The sequence below is a fragment of the Momordica charantia genome (assembly GCF_013281855.1).
Source record: "Momordica charantia cultivar OHB3-1 chromosome 9 unlocalized genomic scaffold, Mcharantia_2.0 BLBB01000009.1, whole genome shotgun sequence".
NCBI lineage: Eukaryota > Viridiplantae > Streptophyta > Magnoliopsida > Cucurbitales > Cucurbitaceae > Momordica > Momordica charantia.
The window spans coordinates 6311954-6323454 of NW_028275167.1; the positions used below are offsets into that span (position 1 = coordinate 6311954).

The 11501-nt window shown below is 33.8% G+C and overlaps 2 protein-coding genes across 3 annotated transcripts; both read left to right on the forward strand.

The window, feature by feature from the left end:
* Positions 1-408: 408 nt before the first annotated feature.
* LOC111018447 (GTP binding Elongation factor Tu family protein) lies at positions 409-7589 on the forward strand. 2 transcript variants are annotated; one of them, XM_022294538.2, is made up of 12 exons: positions 410-689; positions 856-931; positions 1121-1213; positions 1314-1388; positions 1791-1895; positions 2010-2100; positions 2198-2403; positions 2876-2959; positions 3162-3227; positions 3558-3620; positions 5076-5316; positions 7119-7589. In XM_022294538.2, the coding sequence occupies exons 1-12, from the start codon at positions 508-510 to the stop codon at positions 7187-7189; spliced, it is 1353 nt and encodes a 450-aa protein (XP_022150230.1). In that variant the 5' UTR covers positions 410-507; the 3' UTR covers positions 7190-7589. The 2 variants fall into 2 exon arrangements, with proteins under 2 accessions (XP_087973889.1, XP_022150230.1); XM_088117763.1 differs by lacking the exon at positions 3558-3620 and having other exon boundaries at positions 409-689.
* Positions 7590-8317: 728 nt separating this feature from the next.
* On the forward strand, positions 8318-10609 carry LOC111018432 (uncharacterized). Its single transcript, XM_088117801.1, has 2 exons — positions 8318-9092; positions 9835-10609. Exons 1-2 carry the CDS (start codon positions 8906-8908, stop codon positions 10494-10496), a joined length of 849 nt encoding a protein of 282 aa, XP_087973927.1. The 5' UTR covers positions 8318-8905; the 3' UTR covers positions 10497-10609.
* The last annotated feature ends 892 nt before the right edge of the window (positions 10610-11501 follow it).

Below are 11501 nucleotides of genomic sequence, written 5' to 3' on the forward strand. Positions count from 1 at the left end.
AAAATTTTAAAATTCATATAAATCTTATAATTAAAAATGGATAATCAGAATGAAGATTTTTATTTTTATTTTTAAAAAATACTAAGTATGAAGATCGATATAGACATTGTTCTAACAAATGAAACTGACTATGTTACGTTAGTAAATGAATCTTCCCTAAAAACTAAAAAAATATTAAAGATAAACTTATTACCATTATAAAAAGAACAAAATAAATAAATAAAAATTCAATCACCTTTGAAATATTTTTAAATTATGTGAACAATTAGGTTGTTTTAAATTTAAATAGTGGCGTTTGCAAGGATGAGCGAGACGTTGTTTGATCCATTGGGCCTTGGCCGACCACACAACCCATTAGAGGGCACGTTCAGGCCCATAAGCTCTAAAACCCTCGCAGAACAATGTCTCTCTAAAACCCCAAAAAGTTTCCGCCCAGCAGAATCAAGAAGCTTTGCTCTGTAGTTTCTTCTAGGGCTGCTTCCGATTCCGACGACCGATTTCAGTTCCATGGCTTCGGTTGCTCTCCGACACACCACCTCCAAGCGTCTCCATGCCCTCTCGTCTCCACTTTCATGGTGTTGCAGAGGATCCGCTTCCTCCCATTCCTCCATCTCCGAATTAATTTCCAGAGACGATGCAACTTCGAGTCCCGTTCCTTGGTGGAGATCCATGGCCACCTTCACTCGCACGTAAGTAATTTCTAGTTTTGAAGTTGCCCAGGTTGTATATGCGAGTGCTGGATCGTGGGGTATTAGGGGAGAGAAGAGAGAATTTGTGTTTTAGTTTATGGCGTTGTTTTCATATTTCTCTGTAGTTGTTGATGATATGCCTGTACTTTTTTGCTCTGCTCGACAGAAAGCCTCACGTGAATGTGGGGACAATTGGGCATGTTGACCATGGAAAGACTACACTGACTGCAGCCATTACGAAGGTTGGATTACTGATGCTTTTTGTTGCTCGACCTGACTGCTAGTGTATCTTTGGTTGACTTGATATAATTATTGCGTTGCAAATAAAACTATATTTTATAGAAGGATTGATGTATTGCTGTTTGCAAATTACATGTAAATGTCGGATACTTAATGCCTGAAATTATTGTTTGAATTTCAATTTACTCTAGGTTTTGGCCGAGGAAGGCAAAGCTAAGGCTGTGGCATTTGATGAAATTGATAAAGCCCCAGAAGAGAAAAAGAGAGGAATCACCATTGCAACGGTTGGAGGCCAATTTTTTATTTGACAGCCACTGACACTATTTTTACGGAGAAGTATGTAGTTTCCATTTTCTGCCATTGATGATAATTCTAATTCTGCAGGCTCACGTAGAGTATGAGACTGCCAAGAGACATTATGCACATGTAGACTGTCCAGGACATGCTGATTATGTTAAAGTAAGCTATGTATTGATATTTTTTTAATTTAAAGTAGAGCACACTAATTTATTATTCAGTTCTACCCGTGATTGGGGGTTGATATAAATGTTATGAACAAGGAGTAGTGAGTAGTTAAGCATAAATAAGTGTAGGTCGAATTGACGAATGCCCTTTTCAACTAGAATGTGGGTACTTAAGGCAGATCCAAGATGAATGCCATTTATTGGCTGACAAGTTATACTATTATCTTTATTATCTTGGGAAGATGATGTTTCGGAACTCTTGTTACAGAAATACAAGTTAGTGTTCTTATCTTGTCGTAACTTCCACGGCACAACATTTACAACAATTGGTTGCGCTTTTTCTAATTGTTTGAGCTTTTAAAGAACAATTAGTGAAAGATGGTGTTAATTTGTGTAGAACATGATTACTGGTGCTGCTCAAATGGATGGTGGTATTCTTGTTGTGTCTGGCCCTGATGGTGCCATGCCTCAGACCAAGGAACATATTCTACTAGCACGTCAGGTGTGCATTGGTTTGTTGTAGCATATATGTTTTCTGCAGCTTTTAGCCTTGTTTCTATCTGCTTTCGGGATACAATGCTGATGCACAATAGATTTGTTGTATTGCATCAATCAGGTTGGTGTTCCATCACTTGTGTGCTTTTTGAATAAAGTTGACGCTGTTGACGACCCTGAATTGTTGGACCTTGTGGAAATGGAGCTTCGTGGTATGACTGGATGCAGTTGTATTTTGGGTGCAACTACTGTTACTAGGATGTCAATAATATTGGAAACCTTTTCAATAGTGGTTTATTTTTATGGCAGAACTTCTTAACTTCTACAAGTTCCCTGGTGATGACATTCCCATCATTAGAGGTTCTGCTTTATCGGCATTACAGGGTACAAATGAAGAAATTGGTAAAAAGGCTATTCTAAAGTTGATGGATGCTGTCGATGAGTACATTCCTGACCCTGTTCGCCAGCTTGACAAGCCTTTCCTGATGCCAATTGAAGATGTTTTCTCTATTCAGGTATGGAGAATGTGCAATGGGTACTATATCACATTACATTTGTAGGGAATGCCTCATTCTGTAAATTTTATTTATTATTTATTTGTAAGAGCCTACAGGAATTCTCATCGTGTTCTACTTTTTTCTTCTAACTATTTGTCTATGAACATGCTCTTTAAAAAATAAATAATAGAAATTGGCAGTTGCTTAGAATAGGTTGCATATCATCAAGTTGGAACTTAGCCAGTTGAGTACTTGACATTTTTGGTGTAGGCATTACCATATGTACCTATGGTGCCCTTTTCATTGCGTTGCCTTCATTTTGTCTACAAGATAGTCTAATTTGCTTTACAAAATCAGTGTTTAGAATACTAATATGTTGAGTATGAGCTCACTTTACCTTGTAATTTCAATACCTTGTTAACGCTCTACTGAAATTATTTATGAAGAGTTATTCTTGATGTGAACTTGATTCTTTCTATTTATGTTGAAGGGTCGTGGAACTGTTGCTACTGGACGTGTTGAGCAGGGAACTATTAAAGTTGGTGAAGAAGTTGAAGTTCTAGGGTTAGCTCAGGTAAATCAATGTACCACATATATCCTCAAACTATGTTTTGTTTGGTGGGCATGGGCATGTACACCTTGTGCACTTCGGAGTCAGCAACTAGCTAGGGATGATTTTCACTTGTGGGCTGGGTATTGTGTATTAGCATTATGATATTTTTTCCTGAAAATTAAAGATTTGTTTGATTATACTTTCTTTGCGATGTCTTTTGAAGGGACCTCCTTTGAAAACTACTGTTACTGGTGTTGAGATGTTCAAGAAAATCTTGGATCAAGGACAGGTATTTGACTATTTTTTTCTATAACTCGTATTAATGTTTGTTTTTATAAAAAATATATATGAAAAGATAGCTCAAATTAAAATGAAGAATACAGAAGTGCAATAAAAAAGGAAAGTCCAGAGCCATAAAACAGAAGGTTACTTAAATACAAATAAGTATTGTATTGGGCCTCTTTTTGTGTTATGTTTTTTTTATACATGAAATTTAATTCAAAGAATGGAACAGCGACAGTGAAAGAACCACCAGTAGAACAAGGCAAAGGAGTTGGAAAATCCCTGTACTATTTTTGTCTAATGTTTTATTTATTTATTTTTTTTTAAATTTTATTAGGCTGGTGATAATGTGGGTCTCCTTCTCCGTGGTCTAAAAAGAGAAGACATTCAACGCGGGCAGGTACTTGGCATCACTCGTCCTGAAGTGAAAACTTCTGTCAAATTTGCATTTCTTGGAAAATATCAGTATCAGTGTTTTCAAGGCGCACCCGGGCGCTCGCCTCAGGCCAGGCGTTTTCGCCTAGGTGCGCCTTGCAAGGTGCCCAGGTGAGCACCTTCAATCGGGTGCTCGCCTTTGGGCGCCTTGGCGCCATCGCCATAAGCCAAGGCAAGCGCCTTTTTGAAGCGATGCGACCTTACCTTTTTTTTTTTGTTATAATGTTAAAAACTCATTTTGTTATAATGTTAAAAACCCACTAAAGAAACTCTAAAAAGATGAAAATCCACACCCAAAAATCGAAATACCCACACCCAAAAACCTTCCTCCTTCGTTGTCGCCGCCTTTGCCAAGTCACTGCACGATTATGAGGCCATCTCTCTTTCCTTCTCCTTCTTTGTAAGCAACCAAAAGATCTAGTCTCACTCACCTATGAACTGGTTGTGCTAAAAAATGAAGAAAAGAAGAGTAATAGATGAAGAAGAAGAAGAATCGGAAACGAAGTAGAAGAAGAATTAAAAAATAGAATAAAAGAGTTGGGTATTTAATGTTTCATGGAGTCTTTTCCTATTCCCTTTTAGGTTCTCAAGGCACTAATTGCATGCAATTATCTTGCCATCTGGCAGAAAAGGCAAGATGGGAATAAATTATTTTATTTAACTTAATTTGTGATTTAAATTTTATTTTATTTTAGTATTCTATTTATTTATCCTCTAATTTTATTATTTTCTTTTTAAATTTAAATTTTTTATTTTAAGTTAAAATTTATATGCACATTAAATAGTTTTACAAATATCTTCATCTAGAGTATTTTTTATACATAAAATTGCTATTTATTATTTTATTAAGTGCGCCTCACTTCACTCGGGCAACGCCTTTTTGTCGCCTCTCGGGCTTGTTGTCTTGAGGTGCGCCTTGTGCCTTGCGCCTTGAAAACACTGATCAATATAAATAATATTACGACAATAAGGTAGAAGGTTATTTCGTTCTGCCTTTAACACAATATCTTTCTTTTTATAAGACCTTTAACACAATATCATGCTCATTGTCTTATCATTAGGCATCAAACATTTTTTTTGGACAATATATGAGTAATTTCTGTTGGTTTAATTAGTAAATTGCATTGCAACTCATTGTAACACAATGGCAAAATCATAATTTAAACTTGCTAGCAAAACGATAAAATAGTGATGTGGACTAGTAACTTTTTTGAAAAAATAAAAGTATAAGAAAGCCCCCTACTTCAAGCTACAAAAATTACTAGATTACAAAGTCATAGGAGTCTCTATGATCATCATTGAAAATCATTATATTTCTGTTCTTTAACCTCGTAGGCTCACTGAATTATATTTTGAAGGTAATATCCTGCACTCTGGATATGAATGTTTGCGGTTGCTTCTTTATTTTATTTTTATATAGGTTATTGCAAAGCCTGGAAGTCTGAAAACTTCCAAGAAATTTGAGGCCGAGATATATGTCCTCACGAAAGAGGAAGGTGGCCGACACACTGCTTTTATGTCCAACTATAGACCTCAGTTTTATATGAGAACTGCAGATATCACTGGAAAGGTTGAATTACCTGAAAATGTTAAGATGGTTATGCCCGGTGACAACGTGACAGCAACTTTTGAATTAATTTCACCCGTTCCCCTGGAAGCAGGTGTGTCACATTTAAATTCCCTTGGGACATAAAAGCTAAAGCTAATAATTATTTTCTTTTATTTGTTTATATATTACCATGACGAAATATTTTCTGATGCATTGCTTAAAATTTGTGGCTGAGTTTAGTGCATTCCAAGTTTTGGTAAATGAGAAATGGCAGTCTAGTCTAATACATCCAAGGATAGAATTAGAAATACCTTGCTACCAGCCTCTGGACATGTATTCAACATGCTCAATGTTGACGCTTTTGGACAGTCCTAAGACGTCAATACTCGGTGGATAAAACAAAACAATTATTGGGTTCACTGGAAACAATAGGGCATTTATTGGACAAGACAATTGAAAAATACCACAGTGGTTGGAATAAAAATTAGTTTTGAAGTTTTGGATAGAAAAGCCTATGATTGTAATGATCATTCGTTTTATTTTTTTTATTATTATACTTTCCCATTATGATATCCCAATTTAGTATGTCATGCATATTAGTTTTCAGTTATGATAACATGTATGGTAATATTTGTATTTTTTGTGACTCTGTTACTGTATTACAATATATTAAATATATGGTAGTCTCTCTCTCGATTAAAAACAAGAATGCATTACTAAAAAAAGAATATTTACCTGATGAGATTGTTGCTCTACATCCCAACATGTATAAAGGTATGATAGAAAATATGAATGTACTAATAGAAGAAGAATAATTTCTAGATAGAGGATGAGAAATTCTCTTCCGGAAAATATAGGTAAAAGATTAGTAAGTTCCTTATGGTAGCATACATGAAGTAGAAAGCCAAGTATCCTAGAATTAAAGAATTTTTTATAAGAAGAATCATTCTTCCATGGAGAAATTGAAAGGATATACAATGGGCAATGCGAAAGAAACCAAAACTAGCCCAAAACAAAAGGAGCCAAAAAAATGACAATAAGAAGGGCTCCAACTATTAATAAGAAACATATATTAACCATCATGGGATGGCCTAGTGGTCAATAAGGGCAATTATAAATAGCAAAGAGCTTAGAGGGAATGGGTTCAAACCATGGTGGCCACCTACCTAGGATTTAATATCCTACTGAGTTACCTTGTCAACCAAATGTAGTAGGGTCAGGCAGTTGACCCGTGATTAGTCAAGGTGTGCGCAAGCTGGTGCGGACACACAGATATCAAAAAAAAGAAAAATTCTTAACATATATTGTGATACATCCCCACCAAAACTCTCCACAAGACCTCTGCTCATCTGGCCCATTCCTCGACATAAGTTTGTATGGGATGCTACAGTTTCCACATTTTACCATTTTTATTATATAATGGAGAGTCTTCAGAGGTATCGGAGAAGTTTTGTGGAATACTGCCCTTTTGGAAATTTAGTAGAATATCTGGCTTGACAGAAATAGGAAGATCCCAAAAGTAAAAACTTTGGTAGATATGGGCGACTAATTAACTCGCACACCCTGCAATTAATGAAACATGCATTCGTTGCCCAAAAACATTTATTACAGACTCCTACATAAGATATAAATATCTTTTTAAGTTTTTTGATATCAAATGTTATAGAATCTAGTTTCTCATAGTCTTAGTTGAGGTGTGCATGTGCACGAGCCTATCTATATAAAATAGAGAAGTTACAGGTTTTAATTATGGAGAGCCTTGACTGTTTACATGTTAATGTATTTGAATCCGAGTCTGATACTGGTTCTAAGACATGTTACGTTTGACATGTTCGTTTGGGCTCATAATCTGTATTATGGTGTTTCTTGTTATAAAAAAATTCTCCCTAAAGTCTCATGTTCTATCATTTACAGGACAAAGATTTGCCCTAAGGGAAGGTGGTAGAACGGTTGGTGCTGGAGTAGTTTCTAAAGTTCTCAGCTGAGGGGGGAGGTACTGCAAGCCTTGATCTTTGAAATCTCTTTCTATACGCATTGCAAAGGTGTGCCAAACAATTTTTTTTGAAGATTCTTGACAAAATGGCGCCATTCGACATTATTTACTGAGTCGGTGTTGATGAGTTACTTGTTTTAGGCACTTGAGAGATTATTAGGATGTTGTGTTAAATTTGCATAAATTAAGGAAGTTCCATTTTACTGTTCTCATAGAGCACAAGCCATCAAGATGATCTTCATCTTCATCTCTTCTTTCCCATTTTAAGTTGATTGCCAATAATTTTCTAGCTGAACATAATTTAGAGTACATAAATGGTGATGGCATAGTCATGCACTTCAGGTTGACTTATTTCGTTGAAGATTTATTTAAATTACATGTTTCTCTTTTTAGTCTTTGAAATTCAGCTGGTAGTTGATTGTTTTAGTGTATGATCACTGCCACGGTTAGCTGCTCGTTCCATTGTCGAGAAGTTTTCTGGCTTTTCGGTCCTGGGAGGAATGCTGTTCTTGAGTCTAACATTGAATTGGAAATTCCCCAAATGTATTTGTGATTGTTTTCTTACTATCACTGATAATTTAGCTGTTTGAATGAGATGGGATTGAGACCTTAGGCCAATGTTTGTCACATTTGCCCCTATATTTTAAGGTCAGTCGATCATTTCTTTTATAGAATCTACAAATGTTACTTTTTCCCTAAAGAAAGTATCGAGATTTTAACCTACAAGATTTTGTTTAGATTTTTTATGATAAAAATTAATTAATATTTCTATAAATTAAATTTATTGTTTTAAGGTTGAGGATAAAATGATACTATTATTAAATAAAATAATATAAAAGTGAAAAGGGAGAAGGAACCATAATACCAACACTAATACTGAAAAAGACTAAATAGAAGGTTAAAATACTGTTTTACTTTTAATTTTGATTAATTATATATGTCTATTTTTGAAATATTCGTTTTGGTTCTTTTACTTTGAAAAAGTGATCATTTTGATCTTTATTTCTAAATGTTTAACATAAGTTTTATGCTCAACAAAAACTCTTTAATATGAAATTAGGGTTACATTTTAATAAATATATCGAGTATAAAATTATGTTGAAATTGTGATAGAAAAAATAAGATTAAAAATAAAAACAAGATATCAAAGTTAAAAGTACAGGAACCAAAATAAATATTTTGAAAGTATAAGGATCAAAATAACAAAAACTCCTAGATATAAATTATCAACGACCCAAATAGAAAGTAATACAATAAATTGATTTTTTTTTTTATCAGAACAATAAATCGAATTTAGTTTCTTGTAAGTGCATTATGTGATTCACCGGATCCGATGATAATTTGAAAAGTAACGAAGTTTATACAAAAATTTGGGGAGGAGAATATAGAAACCAAAAATTTAAATTTGAAACGAAGAAATTTAGATATCTTTATATTAAAAGTGGAAAATTCCCATATTTAGACAAACTTTCTAAAAGCATGAAAATATTATATGGAAAGCAATCTTCATAAATCATTCAACAATGGCAACTCAAAATTAAAAAAAAAAAAAAAAAAAAAAAAAAAAAACCTTAATTACCAAATTTACTATATAGTATATATAAATGATGAGCCCCATATTTATTCACACACATACTGTACTCTCTTTTTCTGTTTCATTTGAAGTTTTTGTGGCAATGGAAAATGGCAAAGCTTCCATTGATGCAGTATGATTACTCTTCATTCTTCTTCCTCTTTCTTCATCTTTTTTTTTAATTATTATTATTTTGTTTTTTTTGCCTTTGGTTTCTTTTATTATATAAATTTTGTTCTGCAGAATTATGTTCTGAGAGTGAATATCCAATGCTGCAATGAATGTCCTAGAAAAATAACCAGGAGGCTTCTCAGAGTTTCAGGTATGTTACTTATATTATAAATTTGGTCCATAAATTTTTACGATGGCAGGATATAGTTTTTAAATTTTAAAAATTTTTAATAGATTGATTTTGGTGGTTAGTTTAATCCTCACACGATCAAAACTGAAATTTTATTATTTTCTGATCAATTTTTTTTTATTCACACTCACCGATTGTAGTGTTATTGACCTAAATAATATAATCAGTGTGCCAACTAATAATAGTTCATTCAAAAACTTAATTCGATTGATTATAATACATTTAATTTTTTATTTGTATATTTAACAGAAGTATTAAACACCAAATTAAAATTTAAGCCGCCTGGTAACAATTTTGTTTTTAAAAAATTAATCTTCTTTTTTCATTATTTTTGTAATAATGGTTTTCACCACTTGAATCGTAGCCGAATTTCAAAAACAAAAAGTTCTTAAAACAAATTCTTTTAACTTTTTAATGTCTTATATTTTGATCTTTTTAAACTGCAAAAAACAAAAAAGTTATCACTCTTATTACCGACTGAAATTACAACATTTGTGTAAGTTTCTGTTGACTTGAATAAAATTGAGTGTTTATATTGAAAATTGATTATACATTTTTAATCCCGAGGGGTAAAAATTGATTTTTTTTTCCCCTTGAAAAGAATTTTTGGGGGCAAATTTGTGATTTGGCATTTAAATATATACTTAATTTTTTAGTGTTGAATCTGAAAACTTGATTTTGGTTTTAATGGCGGCCAATGAAGGGGTGTATTCCGTCGCCATAGATATGGCAGAAGGATTAGTACAGATCGGTGGAAAAGACAATTTGGATCCATCAATTCTCATCAAAACTGTGGCAACTGCCGGAAAAAGGGCACATCTTCAATCCGTCGAGAAGACGACCGCCGCCGCCGCCGCCGCCGTTGATTCCGGCCAACCAAGCAATCCTTCCGGCAATGCCACCGACGAGTCCTGTAACAATACTGGCCGGTCCCAGAATGGCAATTCCGGCTCCGGACATTTTTCCGACCGCGGTGGCCGGTACGGCCAGATTCACATCAACGAGGCGGCCGCCGTCAAGCCGCCGCCCCGCAACTGGCCGTTTATGCGGCCGCCGTTGCAATTTGGAGGTGTGGGTTTTGGTGGGAGCCGTGGTCTCCGGCCTTTGCTGCCGCCGCCAATGGTACCGATGCCACCGCCGGTGCCGCCACCATACGGATACTATCGGTGGTCAGAGCTGCCGCCCCATGGATACAATCAACCGGAGCCACCGCCAGAGGTGCCGCCGGCTTACGGGTATTGTTGGTTGCCGGAGCCACCACCTGAGGCGCCGTCGTGTTGGCAGCAGCATCCGCCACCGATAGTAAATGCGCCGGAGCACTACCTTTTCAGCGATGAGAATATTGAAGGATGTACAGTTGTTTAGTATGGTTTAGACATATCTTTAGTGAGTACACGTTATCTATTAAAATTACTAAAATTTTTATTTTTTTTTTAATATATACGAGTATCTGTACCAACTTATATGTATATCGACTAATTTCGCTATAACCATCTTGGGATAGTTCTTCATTTTCTTAAAATATATATAAAAATTATTTTTCTTTCAAAAATTTAACAAAGATCACAGTCAAGTTCCGCGGTAATTGAGATATACCTCCAATTGAATTATTATAATTTCATTATATTATTAGGATTAAATTTGTATTTTACCATTTTTTAATTTCAAAATATCTTTTTACAACAAGTAGAGTGGAGATATTCGAACTCACGACCTAATGATTGAAGATATATGTCACTATCGTCGAGCTTAACTCATTTTGACAAAAAAAAAACAAAATCTTATTTCTAAAAAATATATAGTTTTAAAATTTATTTATAAGATATTGTAGTTTTCTACACAATAATGCATTACCAAATTTGTCACGTCAAAAATCGCATTAAAAGATAACTAATACTACACCATTAGTACTAATTGTAACCGTACATATCTTTTGAAATAAATGTGAAGGCCAATATTTAATGAATATTTTATTTTATTCCAAACTTTTAATGAAATAGAGATGTTTAATAATATATATATTTTTAAATGTTTACTAACGTTTAATGAATACCTATAAGATGTGTCAAAAAAAAAAAAAAAAACCTATAAGTTGCTTATCATACTAATAATAATAATCCAACTTTTACCTGGTATTGAAGGTTTTAAATGAAAATGTCGAAATTTCAATTTCGTAGAAATGTCAATAGAAATATTGATAAAATATTGATGTCGATGATATTTTTATAAAATATATAAAAGTAAAAAACTCGAAAAAATATTTAAATTAATAAATAATCGTTTCATTATTTCTAAATAAGTAAAAAATGATTAATATTAATATTACGTCTATATTATAGAAAATTTGTTGATATTTTTCATATTTTATCG